The 24,998-nt window shown below is 42.9% G+C and overlaps 1 protein-coding gene across 4 annotated transcripts in view; it reads left to right on the top strand.

Moving 5' to 3' along the window:
• Nucleotides 1-2,152: 2,152 nt before the first annotated feature.
• dgkq (diacylglycerol kinase theta) overlaps nucleotides 2,153-24,998 on the top strand; it is a 31,468-nt gene continuing 8,622 nt past the window's right edge. For 3 of the 4 annotated variants that reach the window (XR_013964757.1, XR_013964758.1, XM_080774285.1), the window contains exons 1-16: nucleotides 2,153-2,978; nucleotides 5,985-6,064; nucleotides 7,384-7,483; nucleotides 8,022-8,110; nucleotides 9,456-9,587; nucleotides 10,868-11,021; nucleotides 11,645-11,719; nucleotides 12,055-12,155; nucleotides 12,964-13,029; nucleotides 14,596-14,795; nucleotides 15,144-15,234; nucleotides 15,524-15,578; nucleotides 16,616-16,677; nucleotides 18,883-19,033; nucleotides 22,794-22,832; nucleotides 24,273-24,388. Coding sequence is in view for 2 of the 4 variants with exons in the window: in XM_080774285.1 (XP_080630411.1) it covers nucleotides 2,741-2,978; nucleotides 5,985-6,064; nucleotides 7,384-7,483; nucleotides 8,022-8,110; nucleotides 9,456-9,587; nucleotides 10,868-11,021; nucleotides 11,645-11,719; nucleotides 12,055-12,155; nucleotides 12,964-13,029; nucleotides 14,596-14,795; nucleotides 15,144-15,234; nucleotides 15,524-15,578; nucleotides 16,616-16,677; nucleotides 18,883-19,033; nucleotides 22,794-22,832; nucleotides 24,273-24,388 (1,749 nt within the window). In the remaining 2 variants the exon portion in view is untranslated. The remainder of the gene's footprint in view (nucleotides 2,979-5,984; nucleotides 6,065-7,383; nucleotides 7,484-8,021; nucleotides 8,111-9,455; nucleotides 9,588-10,867; nucleotides 11,022-11,644; nucleotides 11,720-12,054; nucleotides 12,156-12,963; nucleotides 13,030-14,595; nucleotides 14,796-15,143; nucleotides 15,235-15,523; nucleotides 15,579-16,615; nucleotides 16,678-18,882; nucleotides 19,034-22,793; nucleotides 22,833-24,272; nucleotides 24,389-24,998) is intronic. The other variant, XM_080774286.1, reaches the window with a different exon arrangement.

The raw sequence follows: 24,998 nt of genomic DNA, 5'->3' as shown, positions 1-24,998 counted from the left end.
CAGACTATACTGTAGGCCTACTGTAGCTTGTTTCTGAGTTCTTTAATACACACTTTAACACGTAAAGAAATTAATGATGAAATGATTAGAATAAATGAAAAAAGTAAAACTTACTTAATTGGCCAATGTTTAGATCTTTTGGCATTAAGACTATGAGTGTGATCATTCATTCCTTAGTTGTTGGCTTCTCATGTGTCCTGCAACTCATCAACACGTGCTGTGCTCCCTGCTACAGCAGTGCATTTTTATTATTTGCCCAAGCAGAGCGCGCAAGTCATGTTATCAGTCAGGTGCTACGATCTGCGTATGTCCCTTAGCAGCATTTGATATGACGTCATATGCTGGCACAGGACATACGGAAGCAGACCGTGCAGGTATGTTTTCCGTCATGCTACGAAGCGTATGTCCCATGACGTGATCGTGATGAAGATATGTACCAATACCAGGGTATAATTGGTTTACGATGGTGTCGGGTGGATTAAAGGGACATATGCATCAAACCACCTGAGTAACCACAGTATAGGCTACCACTAATCAACTCACAAATTACATGTACATATATACATAGACATATGAGCATATGACGTGATGAAGATATGTACCAATGCCAGGGTATAATTGGTTATCGATTGTGACGTAACGATGACATGTTTCAGGGTGGACTAAAGGTAATGCCCCTATGTATACATGTATGTAATACGACGCCACTGCCATGACAGGCATAAGTAATCATTACGTCATATGCTGGCACGGGACATACGGAAGCAGACCGTGCACGTATGTTTTCCGTCGATGCTATGAAGCGTATGTCCCATGACGTGAAGAAGATATGTACCAATGCCAGGGTATAATTGGTTCACGATGGTGACGTAATAAGGGTTTTTTTCAGTGTCGGGTGGATTAAAGGAAAGGCCTCTATGTTGAGGTATACATGTCTATGTATATGTCATTTGTGAGTTGATTAGTGGTATACTGTTACTCGGGTGGTTTGATGCGTATGTCCCTTTTGACATTAAAACATATCATCAATTCATGTCCGGATTGGGCTTTAAACAATTAATCACAAATCCAACTACAGATTACGGAAGTATTTTAAATAAATATGAAGATATCATTACATGTAAACATTGAAGTTAGAGACACCTATTTATTACTCAGACCATGATTTAGTATTGATATCACTAAAGTGTAAGATTAAGTAAATTTAAAGCAATGTTATTGAGAGTTTAAAATAAATAATATTATACTGTATAGGTGACAACATATTTTCTTCCAAATAATATACATTTTTCTTGTGTACAACAAGCAAGTAGGCACTCGACAGAGTGCAGTTCTATATTGATATATTATATTTCTAACATAACAACAGGCTATGTCCTGTCCTCTGCATTTTTCAGGTAGGCCTGCCGCCTAGATTTAAATTAGACATCTGCATTTCTGACACCATGGTATGATATGATTCAGTGACCAATGTAGTAGACAGCTATATGCTAACTGTTTTTCTTCAATATTAGGCTAACATCCCATATGATTCCCAATTTCCCATCCCAGTGGATATGACACTGACCATATTGTGTAGGCTATACACTAACTGTGATTACACATTTTCTACAGCATTACTATACTGTGATGTTGTCATAATCTAACAGTTATCCCTTCTTAAAGTTATATTTTTTTATAGGACCGGGTTGGCCGTGATGACGTCTTGATCTACAAGCAGTCAAGCACATAGCCTACAATCACCATGCACTCACAGAAAACCATTCCGTCAGTGTTAATATTTTCACAATATTTAGTCCTTTTTAGTCTTCTGAAAAACCTTGGTAGACTTATAGTCAACAAAATTGACACTGTCCCCAGTTTTCTTTTAACTAATTGAACTATAATTGATTTAGCCCCTAAAAGCTTGTATTTTTCCACATTTATTGCGTTCATTTAATGGACAGGTGGCCCCATCTTGGGAGGTTTTCAGCTTCGTGTGACAAAATGAGATATAGGCCTACTAATAATATCCCTGTTTCAAGTGTGTTATTACGTCAAGGGAGGAAGGAAACAAGGAAAGAAGAAAGGAAGTGTGATAAATCTGGTTTAGGAAATGTATGGGCGGAAGTAGGAGGACTTATTATTGGGACGTGTGAAAGCAATGAGAAGCTGTGGCTGTGAAACGACTGGCAAAATGAAAACACATTCAACCAAAGACTTGTTGATCTGGGTGTATTAATAAACACTCTCCGGTGTCGCCAACAAAACCTGCGGCAGTGGATGGATGACAGCAGTGGCTGTCGGGAAGATTCCGACCATTTTTGATCAATGTTTTTTTCCTATGTTTTTTGGAGGGGGAGACCGTGCACGACTGAGTGACTGGATGTGATTGTTGAACGTTGTCCGCTGAGCTGAGCTGCTTACCAGCCTCCCCGTTTCACTTTTACAGGCAGGCTAATTAGCTTTCACAGCGGTGAAGTGAACAACAACAACATCACTATTCACCACCCTGTCACCGCCACCCCGTTCTGTTCTGCTCTGCTTTGGTGGTGGTAGGATGACGAGACCTGACCACCACGTAGCAAACGGGGTTGCTGCTGTGCCTTTCTGCCGCCTGGGGAAGAAGACCGTGCTTGTTTTACGACCCGGAACGCGAACAAGAAGACTCTGATCGCTGTTTGCTGCTTTGTCCGCTCTCGGTCTCGGTGAAAGTGTGTCTGGAGGACCTGGTGCCCGGGGTGGAGGTGGTGGAGGCGACATGGCAGAATGCAGTCGTGCCAAGCATGGGAATCCCGGCGCTGGCGTCACGGAGCAGAGCCCCGCTGCCAGTCCCGTTTCGGGCAAGAAAAGGGCACAACAGTCCCCTGCAGGCTGTCGCCACAAGTACCAGGTCAGCGCCCCCGGCCACTGCTTCAAAAAAGTCACGCTGACCAAGCCCACCTTCTGCCACAACTGCAGCGATTTCATCTGGGGGCTCATCGGGTTCTTGTGTGAAGGTACGACTCTAAAACAGCTGTTTCGTTTGGTCCCATTCTCTCCCCCAGCCATGCATGTAGGCGTTTTATTGTGCGAGTCAACATTTCCTTCATTTAGCCTACAGCTGCACGGTCTTTGTTGTTTGACCTTTTTGTAGGCTGCCATTGACATGATTGCTACTGCTAGATGATGATAGTTTGAAGTCCGTGGCTCTGATAAGACGACATAGGTATTTGTGGACGAGAGAGCAATGCTGCAAAAGGTTCATTGTCCTTTCTAGTGATGCTTGGCTACACCCAGCAGCACAATAACCGAGGGGTGGCTACCCTTCCCTTCCCTTCCACTATTCTTCAGCTGCCACACAAGCTACTAGCCTTATATGAATTAATTTGGACAGAATGAAATCAACAGGCAGACTGAACCACCACATCTCAACTTCTGTAAACTATAGCCTGCCATGATGAGAAAACAGTAACACATACAGTGGTTACACTGAAACACATGTACCTTACCAAAGACTATGGTGTGCAAAATTGTTACTGGGCAGAGTGGTGGTCTTTGGGGGTTTGGTGGGGTGTGTGTGAAGGTTCTGTTGCACAATCAGCTGCAGTGAAGTCGTGATGCACCTTATCCAGTTGGCATGGCAACGAGATTGGCGGGGATGTTTGGTGAAGAAGCAGCAGGCAGAAATACAAACAAAAACAACAACAAATACATTAAAGCCTGCAGTATTGTGCGTATGAAAAGGCTAAGCCACTTTATACGATTGTTTTTTAAGCCATGTGATGGCTTAATTTAAACTGCTCATGTCATGATGTCATCATCATCAAACTGTATGACATTGTTGTAAATAGCACTCATAGTCGTAGCAGTGCTCTTGATCAAACTGGTAATAACCTAATAACACATTTACAAACTACAGTTAGTTACAACAATGAGTTACGCGATTCATTGGTTGTAGGGCCAGGCAATATATCAATATTATATCGAAATCGGTGGTTTGTGCAGTCCGGGTAGCGAATGAGGCATTACGCCAGTTGAAGGAGTTCAAGTATCTCGGGCTGTTGTTCACGAGTGAGGGGAGGACGGAGAAGGAGATCAGCCGAAGAATCTGAGCGGCAGGGGCGGTATTGCAGTCGCTGTACCGCACTGTTGTGACGAAAAGAGAGTTGAGCCAGAAGGCAAAGCTCTGTCTACCGAGCAATCTTCGTTCCTACTCTCATGGTCATGAAGTGTGGGTCATGACCGAAAGAATAAGGTCGCGAATACAAGCGGCCAAAATAAGTTTTCTTCAACGGGTGGCTGGCATCTCTCTTAGAGATAGGGTGAGAAGTTCAGTCACACGAGAGAGACTCGGAGTAGAACCGCTGCTCCTTCGCCTGGAAAGGAGCCAGCTTAGGTGGTTAGGGCATCTGGTTAGGATGCTTCTCGGCGTCTCCCTAGGGAGGTCCTCGACGCACGTCCCACTGGGAGGAGACCCCGGGGCAGACCAAGGTACAGTTGGAGGAAACACATCGACTCACTGGCCTTGGAACGTCTCGGGATCCCCCAGGAGGAAGTCACTAATGTTGCTCTGGAGAGGGAAGTCTGGAGCACTCTGGTGGAGCTGTTGCCCCCGCGACCCGACTACGGATAAGCGGTTGAAGATGGATGGATGGATGAATATTAGATATAATTTGGTGAGTAACTTGACCTTGTGGTGAGTGTCTGCCCTGGCCTGAGACTGGGAGGTCTGGGTTCAATCCCCTGCCGAGTCACACCAAAGAGTCAAACACTATACAATGTTACCCAATGCCTTCCTGCTTGGCACTCAGTATCAAGGGTTAGATGGGGGTGGGGGGGGGTGTAAGTCCCTGCAACATATTTACTAGCATCATGCCTAGGGGGGGTATACTTGTACATTAAGGGCAGATTCACAATGGTCCAATTGCACCGGGTGCGCACTCGGGTCCACTTGGCAGATGTTGTGGTAGTGTGAATGCTGCGTAGGTAGTCTCGGGACAGAGTGAAGTGTACTCGAATATGGATCGCTGCAATGGCAAAGCATTGATTACAGTTGAATGTGACAGTGTACTCGAGTGCGGAAGAATCGAGGCCAATATGAATCATGGCCAGCAGGGACCAGGCAATCGTATTTGGGAACCGTTTGAATCAAACAGACTCAGTGTGAATTTGCCCTGAACTGCCTCATACAGTCATAGCAAGAGACTCAGGACTCCAAGTCAGGAGAGAGAGGCTTCTGAGTCCTGACCTATGGGACACATGCCTCGGGAACCACTGGTTCCCATGGAGGCTGCTTACTTAATATGGCATTAGCCAGTAGCCAAAGTGTTGTATTTTCTTGGTTTTAAGAGCTGCAGTGCACATAGTTATGTAGACTTAGACTATGTAGTACTTTTTCGACTTGGCTTTTAATCACAGCCGAGCTTAAAAATGTACTTTTGATTTGATCACCTCCTGTCTTATTGTTTGCTTGGTATCAGATTCAGGATTGGTTTTCATAGCATTGGGTTACGCGTAGGGCTGTTACCTTATTCATTGAATTCTCTAGAGGCCTAGACGCATCTCTATAATCATGATCTGGCTAGTGGCTACAAGAAACTACTCTGTAATGCAGCATGGGGGAAGAAAACACATGCACATTTAAAGACCATTTAACATACATGAAATAAGTGCTGTGTGTGTGTGTGTGTGTGTGTGTGTGTGTGTGTTAGGCTTTAATATTCATTCATTTAGTTAATATTCCCTCAGATCAGGTAAAAAGAAAAATGCAGCAAGCTTGCCAGCTAACATAATTTTTTTTATTGAATTTGTTACGCTGACAAATAATACCTAAATATTTTTGTTACTGTTTTAATGAAAGTGGGATGCATTGTAGCCATAACCATTGACCAATATCAGACAAAAATCTGAAACGTTCTGAGTAGTCGAGTTACGACGAGTACAGTACCCCCCATGGAATAACAACAGTACACTGCTAACGCTAATGTCTTGTCGTCCCAATGCTAATGTCTTGTCGTTCCCAGTGTGTAACTTCATGTGCCATGAGAAGTGCCTGAAGACTGTGAGGACAGTGTGTTCATGTATGACAGCTACACTGGTGCGGGTGAGTTACCATGCAGTAGCCTAGTGTGATCTCAACTCTGTTCCCTTCAGGGGAAAAGGCCCGCTCTACTCAGACAGTTTTATATAGTTTCAGGCGTGTGCTGGCTGGGTGCAGATTCCAAAAGAACATATAGAAAATGAATTAAATCCGCACTTCCAGTCGAGTAAGAGTCTTTATTAATAAAGATAGTGCTCCGCAGCAGCAGTCATACCAGACAGACAAACGCGTTTCAGCGCGCAGGCCTTCGTCAGTGTCACAAAAAAAAGAAAGAAGGCCTTTCTCAACTCTGTTCCCAGTCCATTACAAGCCAGGACGTAAAGCTGGATTTACACTTTGTTTGCAACGGTGTCGCACGGCAAAAATAACCGAACAGGCAGCATAGTGCTGTGACGCGTTGTGAACTTTTAGTTTTTGATGTGCGACACAACAAAGTATATCAAGCTCTACTTAAACATGGCTATGGAATGTGAAGACTTTTTTTTAGAACCGGCCTCAGACCTTGGGGCCGATTGGGTTAATACACTGGAGTTTGCAGACTCTATATTTCTTTATGGAATCAGACTCCCATATACCCAATTCATTTGTTAGCATCACTCTGACATTTAAAACCCAACAAGCATGAACTGTTTAACACCTGTAACAACACAGGAAATGTCTTGAACATCAATGGCAATGTCCTGGCTATTGTTGTAGTGTTGTCGTGTTTTTGCGACATACTGTTACCCTGTAGTTGTGTCATGTTCTTGTGGTCATCATTGTTGCATCACATTCATATGGTTGTTTCTTACAACAAACATGAAATGGGCTCAGTGATTCTGCATAGGGCAGATTGTAAGGGAAGAGAGATGGGTCACTCCTCTTTAGCTTAGTTATATTTAACACTGGAAAAACTATAGTTAAGTAGAAAAACACCCACAATGAATTGGAAAAAAAATCCAGCAATTAGTTTACGATTTGATTACGATTACAAAATTAGTTTTGGCAACTAATTGAATCATCGATTTGATTACAATAAATTAATCGTTGCAGCCTTACTGAGCCCATGTGAATGCAGCATTAGGCTTTTAAAACACTATAATTGTGACATTATTTAGCCTATTGTAACATTATGCAAGCAAATTATATTTACGATGGTAACATTAATGATAGTCTCGCATGGCCAGACTTGCCCCCTACAAATTTCAAATGCTTCAGGTATAGCATTCAGAGATTGTGGTGGAATTGTTGTTTGGCTACGCAAGACTAATGATGACCGGTGTATTATTGTAGTTCCACATACAGTAGCTATGTGTGTCATGTTATGCAATTATTCCTTGCAGGTACCGGTGGCCCACTGTTTTGGCCCAGCTGGAATGAAGAAGCGGTTCTGCTGTGTATGCAGAAAACCAACTGAGGGAAACACTGCCCTGCGCTGTGAAGGTCAGCCCCCCCATGCTCCCAGGAATTGTAATGTGCATCCAGTTATGAACAACGTGCCCTTGAGCTTATAAACCCCAGAGACGAGCTACTTCTAATGACTTATCTTTGTGAGGAATTGCACAAGATGACGATGTGTATTTTAAGTTCGGAGTAAGGGCCAGTTCAGCAGAAAGGGGAGCGAGCATGTGACGTACAAAGGTGTGACACTGTTTAAATCAAAACCGCAGCCTCTGCCTTGGTGCTGTGTACTTACGCACTTAAGTAAACAGAGCAGGTCTACTTGCTCCGGGTCTGCATTGTGTGTGTGTACACGAGTTTTAATGATGCCCATGGGGCAGACTTTCTGCAAAGACACAGAATGAGTCTTAAGTGCAGGGGTCATTATGTCTATTTTGGGAAATTTGGTTTGTAGAAGAAAAAGCATGGACCATGATCACTAATACACATGCACTCAAAATAAGTATAAAACAGTCTCCATTCTCATCGGCATGTGTTTGTTGAATTGTACCTATGTGGGAACTGTGTTTGTCCGTTTCAGTGTGTGAGCTGCATGTCCACACTGATTGTGCCATATTCAGCTGTGGCGACTGTCGCAACTGCCATGTCGACGGTACTGAGGAGGACTTTGTAAGTGCCAACTACCTTAAAGAATGACTTCAGTAGAGAATCAACTGCCCTGTTTGTAATTTACAGCAACAACTGCAAATTCTGACCTTTTTTCAATAAGTTAACAAGTGCTGGATACAGCATATTGACGAGTAGGGCTCAGTTGAGTGCTCACACTCGATACCTGCCACAACAAATGCTCTTTAATCAAAGACCCACCTAGTCTCGCTGTCAGACTGTACAAGAGAGTGAGCTTTCCGGTCAATGGTGGAAAAACAATGATGGCAATTGTGCCCCAGTGCAGTGGGTTTAACGCCACGTGAAAGCAGAATCAGTGATCAACATGAATGAAGTGGTATGTGCCTCCTTGCAACTGCCATTGGGAATAATGGTTGCAAGTAGTTGCAAGGAGTTGCATGTTGCAAGGAGTTGCATGGCGACCCTCTGGTGTGATTAGGGCTTTAACAAGCATCCCCCCCCCCTATAACACATAAATGGTGCAATATGATACATTGTTGTCCACATTCACTGTTGATACATGTACCAATTTGGGGACCTCCTTTTGTAGCTTGTTAAACATCTTTACAAATTAAACTTCAAATTCAGGATCAGACGGGTGACTTATGTTTTTGCAGAGATTGCTGCTAAAGACACTGAATGCCTAGTTGCTTCAGGAGAGCCTGTCTTCCTATTGATCCCTCTGGTGAAATGTGCAAGATCCGTTATTGACCTTATACGAACCTTGAAACGTACCTTAGTTACGTCACCATCAAGAATGGTGGTCCCTTATTGGCAGGTTGACACCAACAGTACATACCCATCCGATCGCAGTACTTGCACGCTCTGCCTGCTATACTGTATGTAATATTGTAACCAATTATTTCTTCTTTTTTCCCAATATTAACATTGTATAACCTTCATTTTAGATAAATACATAATTGTTAACACTTCTGTATCCCTAAATTAATCTATTGTATTGCAGTGGTTCTCAAACTTTTCAGGCTGTGACCCCCAAAATAATCATATTTGAGCCCCCCCAGGCCCCCACCTTGACAAGCACTCGTAATGTAAGAGTTGAAGCATTCAATTTAGTTTAACTCTGTCCCACAGATACTGTTCCTAGTCCATCACAGATTTCAAATTACAGATCTACGGAGGCGTTGTGAGCTTAGATTTCTTTTTTATTTATACTTATATATAAATATATTTGACAATTATTCAGTCTTAAAAGTCCTTAAATTGTCAGTGGGGACCCCCAAACAGGTAAGAACCACTGCCGAGAGAACCACTGCAGAGAGAACCACTGCGAGAGAGAGCACAATTCCAGAATTAAGAGATCTCACACATCTTTTTTCCTTTAACCCAGGCCCAGGATACGTTTCACCACCACTGGCGGGAGGGCAACATTCTGTCAGCCGCGCGGTGCGAAGTGTGCCGTCGCTCCTGCAGCTCGTCAGACGCGTTGGCAGGGATGAGGTGTGAGTGGTGCGGCATTACGGTAAGAAGCAATGAAAAGCATCTAGAAGAGGGTCTGTGAGTGCGTATGTCTGTACCAGCGGTTAATCTGGACTGATTGACACCATATTTCTTTTGTATGCTGCCAGTAGTTCAAGGAAGTCAGTTATTGTCACATAATGTTACCAATTGCCTCCAATTAGGACAGAGAGCTCGTAAAGGCTACAGGATAAACAAGTGAAATTGGAAGTGATGACACAAAGAAATAAGCAGACATAATTGAAACTGGATTCGATTCTCGCTGTGGACTTTGGGGGCGTGTTCTCTCCTCCGCGTCATCAGTGCCCATTTCCGAGGCGGGGTTGGCGAAAGGGCCTTTCTGTGTGGAGTTTGCATGTTCTCCCCGTGTCCCCTAGGGTAGGTACCCTCACAAAAACATTAGTTTTTTTTTTAGATAGTAATCCTGGTCTCTAAACTACCTTCCTCTGGCCAGCCGGTGCGCCTAATGGAGGGGAAAAGGAACTGATCGGAATAACTCCCCCCTGTCAGGTGAAAAAATAAGCAGCTTGTGCATAGAAGGAAGCATGAGGTCAGTCAGGTCATTACATTAGATAATTGACACTGGGTGAAAAAATGGGTTGCAAAAATCGATTATCCGGAGCCTCCTTCATGGTAGTTAAAGATTAAAATGAGACCTACTGTAGAAAACAGAAAAATAGAAACATGTTCCCATTTATTGTTTCCACCACAACTAACATTTCGAGCTTCTAAATCTTCCTCAGGTCACTTGAAATGTCACCTTTTGGTGGTAATGTGATGTAATAGATTTTCATAAGAGCATGATCCACTCATTCCAGTGGGCAGATTTAATTTGTATGTTTTTCATGTTGTCATTTGTATGTGCGTGCCTTTTTGGGCATTCAAATCAACCATTTGCCTATCAAAGTCTACATTTGACTATAGACTGATGGTTTTCAGGCCCACTAATTGTGCTCTACGTCAGTGGTTGTCAACTTGTTTTGCGCTGGACATAGACCTGCACGCACATACAATAGAATATTCTTCTACAATAGTAGTCTTTTTAGTTCCCGGCCATCGAGAAATAATGCTCTATCCACGTCATCATGAAAGTAGTCAGAGAAAAGCCACACTATTCACAGTATCTTGTATTCCCGTATCAACCGCACGTCACTTCAAATCATTTCTCACAGTGTGCCGCCAGTAACAGCCCAGCGGTTTCTTCTCACTAGAAGCTGTCTCAGCTTTTCAAGCTTCTTTTCCCCCCAAAGTGCAAATTCAGTGTCCTCGCCCTGTCTTTTGTAGACGCATGCTGCCTGCTATGTCACAGTGCCTCCAGAGTGCAGTCTGGGCCGGCTGCGCGGCATGTTCCTGCAGCCTGCGTGTGTTCGTCTCTGTACCAGGAATTTCAGCAAGATGCATTGCTACCGCATTTCCGAGAACTGCCACAACGACATGGGTACAAAGACAAGCACACACGCACGCACACATGGGCGGCTGCGTACACAAGCACATGCACACACACGCGCACACACACACACACACACACACACACACATCTACAGTTGCACAGAAACATATTACACACAAAGATTGGATGCAAACATTTCTTTTGCATTTACCACTAATGCTGCAGTCACAACGTTCACATTTGGCCTGCGGTTTGGCAGTTATCTTGCAAACACCCCCACACACACACACACACACACACACACACAATGCATACAGGCACACATAAAGGGCAGGGAACACAGACATTATCACAAAATGTCAAGCTCTGAGTCTAAACCACATCCCCTGTTGCTGATAGTATTCTGTGTGCCTGCTCACAGTAAGTGAGTTGTGAGAACATCATTTTTTAGATAATACATTGAGTATTATATGTGGGACTATACCATTATCCACAGGGACTTATATCAACCTAAAACATATTCCATTGTTTGATCCGAAATATTTAAGTACAGAAATAGGATATGTCTCATTGCCAACAAATATAAATTATTCTCGAAATATTTCAATATTTTACAGAATTTTGTCATCCCACGAAGGCTGTTCTCATTGTGCAAATGTTTATTTGACTAGATAACTCAGATGAGGTAGATATGTCCTGTCCAGCATCTGCCAAAGAGGGCCAGGCAGCATCCACTCCAGATTCAGGTTGGTGTGGTTAGCTTAATGTTTATCTCATTAAAATAAATTACACAGATTTCCAATAATTATTCTTTTAACTAATTGAAAAAAATTGAAACTGTTGAAACTTTTTGGAAATTTGTGAAACCTTTTGGAAATTTGTGAAAATTGTTGCCTATAAATAGGGACGCTGGGTCAAAAAGTGCTGCACACGGGGAGAAAAACCTGTAAACTGTAGCATCTAATTTTGTTCTAAAAGCAAACATACTGTATGTCCAATGTGTGTGTGGCAGTTGATATTGCAACAACAAAACATTCCACAACACGTCTGAAGTGTGTTTGTGTTCTGTGCTTGACAACAGGAAAGCAGCTTCTCAAGGTGTTCGATGGGGACGACGCGGCCAAGCGCGGTCAATTCCGCTTGGTGTCCATTCCCAGAATAACCAAGAGCGAGGAAGTGGTGGTGAGAGAGAGTCCCCCCTGTTCTTTTCCCTCACAAAAGTATAAAAATCCAGAGGAAGGTATTTCCTCCTGTATTGTTGGAGGGTCGAGCAGTGAACTATTAATACTGCTACTAGTGTGGCCACAGAAGTACCAGCTCTACTTGTGCTACTTCCTACTACTGAAACGTGTATTTCACAGTATGCAGAATGGGTACATTTAAAAATTAAAGTACAGGTCAATACAAAAACTATAGCTACTTGAGGATAGAACCAGAAGAGGCACAAAAACGTGTTTACACAAGGGTCCTCCCTTTCAATTCATCAGATAATGCTACGTATATTACTATTAATATAGTTCAGTCAGACAACTCACGAATAGATTGAACCAATGTTTATTATAGAATGATAAGTGTGCATATGATATTTATTTTGGCGTTCGGCTCTGCTGCATTTTATCCCTGCTCGGCACAATTATACACCATCATAAAACATTAAGAGCAGGGAGATAGATATACAATAAAACCCCCCCATGGGGAACATAAATAACCGGTGATACTGGGGTGATGGTGGGAGCAAACATCACATAACAACCAGGAATCATATGCAGGAAGAGCATGCAGTTTAGTGAGCTTAAGTAGCCTGCCCAATTGGTCAGCTGACTGCCACATCAGCGAATGACGTGTGGGACTTGCACACACATAGTAATGCAGCCCCTTGAGTATAGTACTGTATGTGCCCTTGAGGACGGCATGAACCCCCTCAAGTATATCTGACTGAACTAACTCTGCAAGCTACGTATCATTTGATTTTGGGGTGATGTCTCCCCAGATATTCTCGATGGCTGATTCCGGGATATTCTTGATGAGCAACCCAATATATCGCCAATTGTCCTTGGTACAACTTCTTTCATTTTAATATTTCATACTATAGTTTTATTTTATGTGAGCACCACAGTGTAGTAATACAGAAACGAAAACACATAATACAACATCAAGACCAATAAAACAAAAGCATTGACATAACAAAATTAAAGTGTGGGATATATTCCTCAGCCTAGCCCTAGTAGGAAAGTACGTGAAAGATTTCACGTAAATTGCACGCTGCGTTCATGATTTGAGGCATTTTATTCCAAAAATGTGTTTTGAAAAAATCCACCTGTTGGTGGCGCTATAACAGGCCAATGTGAAAAGGGTGGGATATATTCCTCAGCCTAGTAGGAAAGTCTGTGAAAGATTTCACGTAAATTGTGTTCATGATTTGAGCTTGCTTTTTGTTCAAAACGGGCCAATCCTGCAAACTTTGAAAGCCAATGTTAGCCAATTAGGATGGAATATGAAATATCGGACAGATCCGGCTTGAACACATGACTATAGAGATAGTGTGTATCGATTTGCAGGATTTTTGGACAGAATCTGGAGGAGTAATATCAACAAATGTGTTTTTCAAATGTCGACCTCCTGGTGGCGCTATAACAGGCCATTCTGGAAGATTTGGGGCAGAGGTTCATCGTTTGCAAAATTTGGCATCGACCGGGTTTTAACGGTTCCCGGAGATTAGCTCTACACAGGCGGACGGACGGACACACACACGGACGCACACACACACACGGACGGAGTGCAAAACATACTCTCTCCCCATGCCTTCGGCCTGGTTGAGACACTAAAACAAAAAGGAGAAAAACATGGTAGGCAATATACAGAGGCACAAAGCCGAACCCATATTAAAATTCCTTTCCGTTATCAAACGAGTGGCACTGTGGCAGATCATTGAATAAGTCTTTGGCCAAATGCCATGTCTTAATGGCAAGAAACAAAAGGAAAAGAAAAAGGACAACTTGATGAACAATGTGTGGGTTGCATTCTGTCCAAGCTTCACCTTCAGCATCATGACCGTTGATTACAATTTTTAACTTTGACCTTTGAGTGTTAAAGAGGGAGTGTTTTTTTAATCTCATGGTTTAGGAAGAATGTGAATACCGGTACTTATACAACCTAGCTTGCTGGAACCAACCAACCCTCACTACCGCTGTAGGGTTGCAACTAGTGTTGTCCCGATCCGAAAACACGTGATCGGAAATCGGGGCCGATCACATCAACGATCGGAATCGGATTGGGAGCAAAAGAAACGTGATCGGGACATCCCTAGCATCAATATTATATCCATATCGATATCATGATGTCAGACTGGATATTGTTTGTGATTTTGGATATTGTACTATTGTGAGGCATAAGTGGCCTATAAAAATATAAATATCGGATTGGAAAGAAATCGGTATCGGCAGATCAAATCAAATGATCGGAATCGGATCATGAGCGAAAAACTCATTAACTGATTATTTTCTTTGTGATTATTGTATTGTGTTTAGTATTATGTTTAGTTCAAAAAAGTAGTTTTTTTTTTTAATACCGGGAATCGCTTGAATGGATAAATTTGATTAATTGTTGCACCCATACTCTCTAGGAAGCAGCACTGAGGGCTTTCTACCTCCCAGTTGAGGCCCAGGGCTACGAGCTCCAGGAGTATGACAGCCAGCAGCCCCTCCACAGCGAGGATATCCTCAACCGCAACGGAAGCCCCGATAACAGTGTCCCAGAGGCCTGGATTCTCAAGGCCAAACCCCAAGACACAGAGGTCCTCAAGATCTATGCTGACTGGTTGAAGTGAGTGCTGCTGTGACCACCGTTTTATGCCAGAGCATTACCCAAAGTGCAAAGTGAACAAAATAATAATGCAAAAAAAACCTCACAATGAGTCACATCGCAGTGTGAATCACTGCTTAGACCAGCAATGTTCACCTTTTATTTTTATTTTTAGAAAAAAGTTTTGATTTTGAGTTTTAAAAAAATGTCCCCAAAATAGGGTTAAAGTCTGGGGTTAAAGTGTTTGAAAGCACAAGCGATAATTGTGTCAGACCTAGTAGACTGGTAAAAAAAAAGTAATAATTTATACCTACTTTTAGCTGCTGCCTTCTAATTTCTTTTTCCATTCGTGTGAATTTTCTTTCTCAGGGTTGGCGCGGCCTATGTATCTATCACCATATCCAGGAAAACCACAGTAGAATCGGTCTGCAATGAGGTCCTCATTCAGCTTGGCCGAAAGGTACCTGGCTGGCTCACTCACCCATATTGGTTAATTGAAAGTTGTTACGTACGTGTCTGTCAAAAGGATAAAACACAAAAAAGCTTGAGAGCTTTCAGCACGGCGACATACAGAAAAAATATAATTAATATTAATAAGTATATTGATAAGTAGGGAAAAGGAGACACCCGCTCAATACATTTGCATTTGCAACATCTACAAAATCATCCTTTGATGGTATAAAATAATTTGAATAAATCATTTATTATGACACTATACCACCATGCTCACAATGATGTTATGCTTTTAGGAGGAGGACCCATCCAATTTCAACCTGATGGAGATCTATATGGGAAGTAAACAAGGTAAGGAGGCTAACGGAGCTATCACATCTAATGCAATACATCGTAGCTGTCGGGAAGACTATTCACCTTTTTATACCCTATTTTATTACCTATAGTTTTATGACGGTGCCATGCAAAGGCAGTGGAACTAGCTAATCTACAAGCCTGATATTTTCTGTATTTTTTTTAAAATAAATTATGTACACGCCAGGTCGAGGTCTGTGTGGGTTTTGGAAATATTTAACTAATGACAATTGGCCAATATACAATAAATATCGTTTGAAATGTATACGTGTACATGTGATTCAAATGTAGTTGAAATCAATGTGGTTCAAATCTGAATAGCAAACCAAAAATATTGTTTAAACAATACAATCTACAATAAATATTTAGAAAAATAGCTGATCTAGAAGCTTGTAGAAATGTGCTGGCAAAGTCTGGCTGCAGCTTCGGTGGCTTTGTCCAGACAACTCTTATCTGCTCCATCTGATTTGTTTGTCAAATTCGATCTTTAGTACCGACTGTCCACACTCCACAGTCTGTATACACTGTATAAACACACTGAGCACTATCACTACAACGAACATCTCTTTTAAATGAATGAGTCTGTGTGAACTCTGCCATCTACTTGACTTAGAACAGGGCGGTAGCGGCTCAGGGCCTAGGCTAGAGTGGCCGGTAAAACGGCCGAATGGGAACCGCGAGAAAACTGATTTTAATTTATTTTCAAATCACCTATGAATGTGGTTCAAATCTGAATTGTAAAATTCAGTTTCCATGTGTTTTCTTTCATGTGTTTTTACTGGTGATAAAGCAGCCTGACTCTAACCTGGATATGCCCAATCTGGATGATATGCCAAAAGCCTGATTTGGGCTGTCTGTCTGCACATACTTAGCCTAAGTTTGTCTACTCTACAAGCGACTACGGCAGATAATCTAGGTCCTGTTGCATACCAATACTAATGTCTACAGTAGCTGCGAGGGACCAAGACGTTTATACCTTGTCATACATTTATGTTGATGGGAGTTCATAATGACTTCTCTTTACCCTATCTCAGTCCAGAGGCAGATTCTAATGGGCCAGGAGTTGGTACTGGAGAAACTGGAGGAGATAAGAAAGGTATGAGGAACTCTACTACATCTTCCAGACATTCAGGTTTCTACTCCTACGCACATTGCTCACACTGATCATACCATGGGGAGCGGATATATTTGGATTCTTACTCTTACAATGGTGTACTGCGCCAAAAGTAGCAGATAAGAAATTCTAGAATAATTTTGGTATGGGACAATGAAAGCACAGATTGATACATCTATGTTGCTTGCTCTCCTCTAAATTAGGCATGCGAGTTTTTATCGTGAAATGTAAATTTCAATAGAAATAGTTCCAGTAAGACCTTGCCCCCTCAGTCGCACTGAAACGACACAGCTTCTTAATACGGCACAGTTGAGAAGCAGGAGTTAAACTATTAATCTGGTGTCAGTGAGGTCAGATGTAGAGTTTCCTTGTCCCCTAGGGTAGGTACCCTCACAAAAACATGCAGTAATCCTGGTCTCTAAACTGCCTCCCCCTGGCCAGCCGGGGCGCCTGATGGAGGGGAAAGGAACTGGTTGGAATAACATGTTCCTTCCACGCGCTACGTCCAACCAGGGAAACTCCCCCCTATCAGGTGTAAAGGAGCAACTTGGACACTCAAGCATGAAGGAAGCATGAGTTAAGTCCGTTGCTCTCCCCAGGTTGGTGGAGGGTGTGTAGAGCCCAGGATCACATTAGATGATTGACACAGGGGTGAAAAATGGGTTACAAAATCGTGGGATAAAAAATATATAAAATAAAAAAAAGATGTAGAGTTTCTCGCCGGCTCCATATATGCACTATCTAGTATGTCAAACCATGTATTGCAATCCAGGGTTTGATGAGCATGCCCCAATATGTAATAATGTAATTACATGTTAACTCCATGTTCTCCATACATTATTAGTGTGGTGAAACACACAAAATGTAGTGTACATACATTTTATAGTGGTCAGCTGATGAAATTTGTTCTGTTTGGGCCGGGGGGAGCTTTCTCTCACATTTACTGTGTGATTCATATAATGAGCAAGTCAGTTATGAGAAAATAACCGCATCATGGAAGTGAGCAAGTGTGGTTATTTATTTAGTGTGGAGGCGTTTATATGTGGAACGTCCTACCCGGCCTACCGTCTAGATGAGTCTTCTAGCTTGCACCAGAGAGTAGTTTCAGTACTGTTTGCAAACTGTTACATTTGTAAGATTATTCAATCAAAATGTTCTCTTCACTGACTAATATCAGCTTTATGAACTCAAACACATTTAGAATTGGGGGGAAAAAAAAACCCATTTGCATCAAAGTCTGTAAACCAAGCTCTTGTAAACCAAGCTTCTCTTCAGGCCTGAGAGAAGTCAAAGTTTAACGGGTTCATGTGACTCAGATTTGACTTCATTTATTCATGAGACTTTTGCTGAGCAGGCAGGCTCTCTTTCAGCAATGATCACATGATTTACAGTGGCTGCAACCATCTGCAGCTCTGCTGGAACAGATCCAGATAAAGTGCCTTGCTCAATTGTTTCTGAAGGAAGAGGAGGAGACTGTATGTCATTTACTTGATCCAACTGTATTTTTGAATTGGTCATTTGACTCATTTCACTGTAAACCATGTGTGTCATAGGTTTAAAACACTCGGCCACAACCGCAGTGGCCCACGTCAGCCCCACATTTGATTCCTGGCAGTGGTGCCTCCAGCTTGGCTCCAAAGAACACCATTGTTGGTGTTCGTTGGTAGCTTTAGAAGCCAGCCGGAGATTGTGTCCTTTTTCGGAGGGCATTAAAACACCTTTATTTGACAGTAATGGTAGACAGACGGTGAAGAAAAAGAATGAACCTGCACACTCGTCTGCTCCACTGTGATTTAATGACGAGCCAAGGCTCTTAATCGGGTCAGTTTGACATTATCTCCAATTCTAGGGCTTTAAGCAACTAGTCGACTATTCAACTAGCCGACTATAGTAAATCCACTAGTTGACTTTGTTGGTATTAGTTGACTAGTATTAGTTGACTAGTAGGCCTCAAGATCAGCTAGATTAAAGTTATAGTCACCAATGTACACAGTTTTTAAATGTACTATTATTATTATTATTATTATTATGAACCATATTATATTTTAGGTAGTTATAATAGGTAGGCCTAGTTAAACAACTAGTCGACTAGTAAACTAGGCACTAGAAGTGAAAGCCGTAAAGAAATAAAACATTGAAATCAGGGTCTTCTGTCCAACATATTTCACGTGTGCTTTTCTTTGCCAGATCTCCTTGCGGCAGATGAACCAGACCCGGTTCTGTCTGACGGAGAACCGGAACCGGGTCGTCCAGGTGAACCTGCTGATTGTTGGCCTGCCCGCCATGCTGACCCGGGAGGAGTACACCCAGCTGACCAATGAACACCTCGCTGTCAAAAGTGAGTCTGCGGTACCAGTTCTGTGCTAAAAGAGTGTTGTGGCTCTTTGTTGGTTCCAAACATTTCTACCTTATAGCCAACAAACCCACTGATGCACCTAGGGACTATGGATGTACGCAGGTCAAAGAAAGAGATTGTCCACAGGTTCAATGTCATGTTGTTGTATTTACTTTCCTTTAAAGTGCATGGTACATTACAAGCAGCTCCTTCTGTGTTCTGTCTGGTAAAACTGGTTTGTCCACCAGGTGCATGCCGCTCCCCAATCACCCAGGCCTACATATGCTCTCTCTCAATCAATTAGGCCTGGGGAGGCGTGCCCTTGGTGTCCAAACAGTGATTCCAATACATAATAACCCCTCAAACCAATACCCAATAATGCCAAATAATAACTACAACAATTGTGATAATAATAATAATAAATAGACATACTAAACAGTGAGGATGGCTTCTACACTCCCCCCTAATTGTGCACAGTATATGGACACAATTACAAAATACATTTCAAAGAAGCCAAACACAAAAAACATTATTCAAAGGTATGTGGTATGTAGGGATGGGTATCGTTAGGATTTTTTCGAGTCCGGTACCGATTCCGGTTCTGCTTATCGACTCCGGTTCTTAACGGTTCCCTATTTCGGTTCCAAAATGATATTGAGCTTTTTTGTTAAACAGTTGACCTCTTTTATGTCAGGTAATGTGTATATATATATATATATATATATATATACACACATACATACAGTGTTGGGATTAATAAAGTGACAACTTTTACAATATCTCCATTACCATTATCCAAATTAATTCCTTAATTATTTTAAATACATTTTGGAGAAAAGAATAGCTCATATGCAATGTGAAATGCCACCTAATTCTTAATCCTTTTCCTTGTCTTTATTATGGGCCATCTTGTGAAAGCTGCATGCTTTTATTGTGAAGGGTCTCAGTTCTCACAGCCTGCATATTTCCACATGCTAAAAATAGCTGATCGACAAGCTCACAACGTGTTGCGTCCGCAACGCGTTGTGAGCTTGTCGATCAGCCATTTTCAGCATGCAAGCATAACACGTGTACGACGAAGAATAAATCAGGCATCACTGTGCTTCTGTGGAGGGAGGGAGATATATTTTGTTGGCCGAACGAGGCGATCATGTTTGGACATCTATGGACAGCTATTTTTCGTGGCACATTATGTTTAATCACAACAACGTCACGTTTACTTTAGCTCCTCAATGTTTGGGTCGGGACATGTATGTGTCTACGTGCATATGCGCTCTGCGCGCTCCAGTCTTTCTGGAGGGAGCGAAATGTAGCGTCTTCTGGATGCATTAACATTTCAATGGCTGAGGGTCGTTAGAGTCTATTGTTCCGTGTGGTTGTTATCGCAAGTCTAATGGTTAGACGTGTGACAACGCAACAATAGGAAGCGATTACCACGGTCCATTCTGTTGCTGGCTCTCCGAGTAGCATGATCTGATTATAATCAGCTGTTTTATGTGCGTCCGTGCGTGCGTGCAGGGTGTCACCCAGGAACCGATAGAGAGAACCGAAATTGAATTATTGTAATGGGTACCCGGTACTCAAGCATGTTCGGTTCGGTACAGGATTGGTCCCGAGGTTCGGGACCCACCCCTAGTGGTATGTGTGTTGTATTTAGGCTTGACTGAATCTTCTTTGGTCGAAACTGCAAAAAAGAAAGAAAGGGAAAGATGGAGAAAAGAAAAGTTAAAGCTCTCAGTGGTCTGGAGAAGGCTTGATGTAGCCCTCAAGCCACCACAGGAAGCGGAGCAGGTGGTTGTCCCTTTCCTCCGGCACATCACCCTCCTCGTTCTCCTTCTGCTCTCTCTTCTCCTGGACAGGCCCTTTGTCCTCCTTTTGGTTCCTACGCCAGCCTCTCTTCTTCCTCAGAGGCAGCTCAGAGGCAGCTCCCTTGCCACCACGCTGGTCATGGTCAGATGCAGCCCTCTCCATGGTGCCATTTTTCCCTCCACCACTGGCCCTCCGTGATGGGGAAGGACGCCTCTCTCCACTGAGTGGATTCCTCACCACTCTGTTCAGCCTCTTTGTGTCAGCTGACTCAACCCAGCTAGCGTTGTTGATCATGGCATGCTGCTTGCCGTTTTCATCTCCCTCACACATCTGTCCATAGTGATCTCCAGCTTCAGATGTGACGCCGAGAGCTGAGGAGCCGCCCGTCTCCACAGCCATCTCACCGTCCTCCGCTCTGTCCTCTTCTGCAGGGTCAGTCAGCTGTTCCTGTTGGAAATCTTTCAGCTGCAGAATGTTCTCCTCCTGAGGGATCTTCGGCTCGGAGACACTGTCCTCTCCTTCCTGCCATGTCTCTCTGCCATCCTCTCCTGGGGGTGTATCTTCTTCCACCACGCCGTATGTGGCCAAAATGCTTTTTCTGTGCTCCCTCTCCATCTCTCGTGCCATCCACTTTTGCACGATAATTTCAATCTCCTTTCGACTGAGCTCTGGAGGGTCTTCCCACCAGTCTTCTACAGGTGGTAGAGCAACATCACTCACTGCTCTCGTGACATCTGAGTCAGACATTGTAATTTCCTTTTTTGTAAAAGTGCAGTGCAGTGTAAACTTCCAAGAAAGTGCAGCAGCGCAAATGCAAATGCCCAAATAAATAAAGGCAGTGCAAAACAGCAGGTGTCACTAGTAAAAGTCCGGCAGTGACAAAAACAAGAATAATAATGGACGGCAGTGCAGCAAATGGCCAGCAAACAAGTCACCAATAAAAGTTAAGCAGTGGAAAAACACGAAAATAAAATAAACTCCAATAGTTATTGCTGTTTCCCTATACAGCTTTTAAATTCGATGTCCAGTGTCCACTACATACCAGGCTCCTAATTGATGAGTCTTTGTGGCTTTGAGCTACGCGTCCAGTTAGTTAATTCCCTTCAGTCTGTTGTTCCAATCCTTTTTCCTTGTTGTCCCAGAATGTAACGTTTCTGGTTCAAGTCCTCTTTTTTACTTTGAAAAACCAATACATCTAAATCCAACAGGACTCAGTTTTACTATGTTGTGGCTCTTTGTTGGTTCCAAACATTTCTACCTTATAGCCAACAAACCCACTGATGCACCTAGGGACTATGGATGTACGCAGGTCAAAGAAAGAGATTGTCCACAGGTTCAATGTCATGTTGTTGTATTTACTTTCCTTTAAAGTGCATGGTACATTACAAGCAGCTCCTTCTGTGTTCTGTCTGGTAAAACTGGTTTGTCCACCAGGTGCATGCCGCTCCCCAATCACCCAGGCCTACATATGCTCTCTCTCAATCAATTAGGCCTGGGGAGGCGTGCCCTTGGTGTCCAAACAGTGATTCCAATACATAATAACCCCTCAAACCAATACCCAATAATGCCAAATAATAACTACAACAATTGTGATAATAATAATAATAAATAGACATACTAAACAGTGAGGATGGCTTCTACAAAGAGTATTCAGCCATGCATTGGTTTTAACAAAATAATGATCAGATTCATTACGTACAAGTAAAACGCTGTTCCAATTCAGAATTTTACAGTGGAAAGTTTTTGAAATTTGTATTGAGGGCAAAGTGAGTTCTCAGCATGACTGTGCTGCTGCTGCTTTACTCTTTCTCTCCCTCTCTCTCTCCCTCTCCCTGTCTCTCTCTCCCTCTCTCTCTCTCTCTCTCTTTCTTTCTCTCTTTTTTTAGGTCATTTCACAAGCATGAACATTCAGATATACTCAATGATTCTCTGTCGTCTCTCGTTTTCCTTACAGGTCACTTGGTTACCATCACTCACTTTTACGGGAGCCAAGGTAGGTAGATTACTCACTCACACACACTCGCACACATGCCAGACCACTGCCCACTGCTGAGATCATCTCCATTCTCAACTCAAGTATCCTAACACATCCCATACAGTGGATGCTTTTAATGTTTTACATGAGTGCATACATCATTTAGTATGCATGGTCCCAGTGGGAAAATAAACCACTCCACCATACAGTATACTGAGTAAACCCATCGTCTGCTCCATCCTTCACTTGATCAGTGTGTGTGTGTGTGTGTGTGTTTGGGATATTCAGCTTCACTTGTTTATTGATCATAATAAGCTCCCTTTTTAGCTCCCATGCCATTTCAGCTCATATCACATTACCAGTGCATCACAGTTTTGGATGTAGAAACCAACAAACAACAAACTGACTATATGGTTCAAGGCTTGTGTCTTCTTCCTCCCTCCCTCCCTCATCACCATTCAGAGCACAACCCACCAATCTGTACTCTGTACTGGTCTCCCCTGGCCCCTCTGTTAGCACAACCAACCAGTCTGTGCTGGTCCGGTCTGCTCTTCTGTTGGCTCAACCCAAATACAAGTGTGCACTGGCCACTCTTTTAGCACGCCCAGACAACAACCAGGAGATGTAGCACTGCCTTAAGAGCCCTCTCTGGGCTTGGGTGATATCTACAATTAAATATCACAATGTATGTCAAGCCAAAATATCATAATATAGTTGGCTTGTAATTCTATACATTTTTGCATCACTTGAAAACGAGGCAGTCGTGCCAACAGCGAGGCCATGAGGGACTGTGAGGCGTGCCCACGCGAGCTGCCAGGCAAGCGAGTGCCCATGCCAAGCAGCCGATGGCCTTGTGCATCAATTGTGCCGTCCGAGTTGGCAAGCCATGGTTGACGGAATACTTTATCACCCCACTTGAAATTGCGCATACGCAGGACGTGGGAAAATGGTGAGACATGAGTCGGAAACAAGATTTCTGTTTAGAAGTTAGATATACATTTCTCTACATTTACCATAATGTATAGCCTACATTTCAAAATTGGGATACATTTTGGGATACTATTGCTTTCATTCAGTGCTCTTCCAGCTGATATGCATAGCTATCATAACGAGGGTCAATTTGAGTAAACGGTGTTGGAGTGTGTTTTGTCCTGGAAGTGGCAGTTAAATTTGACTAATTTCCTGGTATAATTGGAACACTGGGATAAACGTGTCATATAATTTGTGTCCTTGATCCAGTCAAATATGACTGACTCAGTCACACAGAACAATGGACCTTTGTTATAGCAGCCTCATTTAGTGTGTGTGTGTGTGTGTGTGTGTGTGTGTGTGTGTGTGTGTGTGTGTGTGTGTGTGTGTGTGCATGTCTGTGTGTGCGTGCGTGCACATGTATCTGTTGCTGTCTATCCTTCTGTGTGTATGTATGTGTATGGTTGTTGCTATGTGCGTGTTCTCTAGGTGCCATCGTGTTGCAGATCTCGTGTTTCTCTGAGGCTGAGAGGATTTACATGTTGGCCAAAGACACAGCTGTTGGCAACAAGCCCCTCACCTCCTTGGTCATACCAGAGATCATGGTAATACTGAGACGGAAAATGTTCGCCGACTACCTTTATTCACTGACGAAAACTAAATGGAAAATAAGCTATGATGACTAAAAATGACAAAATTATACACTCTGCTCCTTGAATGACAAAATGACACTGCTCCTTGAATATATACAGTATGTAATAGATAGAGTGATATTAAGTCAGTTTACACAGCAGCAAACTTTGTGGTAGAACTTTGGTGATGAGATAAGAAGTTATAAGGAAGGAAGATAAGACCATTGCACAGCCAAATGTACTGTTAGTTTATGTTTGGTGTACTGTACTGCACTGCATTGCATACAGTAGGCCTATGTGAACAGGCAGAATAAAAGGTTCCAGCTAACCAGGTCGCATTTGCATAGTAGCAGCATTGTGAGCCTGTGAGGAAGGGCGGTGTACCCCCCCACATAGTGGCACGAGAGGGAGCGTGTGTATAACCTGACTCCGCCAGCTGGTGGCAGCAGTGAGTTCCTCCTCCTGCTCCCATCTGGTCCCTCTCAGGCAGAGACGATGTACTCTGAGCCATTTCTGACCGGAGAGATATGCGGCCGCTAGAGGCGGGATCAACGCGATACTGATGGCGTATTGAAGCGCTGCC

Source organism: Protomyctophum bolini (assembly GCF_963924005.1).
Source record: "Protomyctophum bolini genome assembly, chromosome: 10".
In the NCBI taxonomy this organism is placed as follows: Eukaryota; Metazoa; Chordata; class Actinopteri; order Myctophiformes; family Myctophidae; genus Protomyctophum; species Protomyctophum bolini.
Note: the sequence above shows the minus strand (reverse complement) of the source record. Positions and strands in the feature narration are given on the sequence as shown.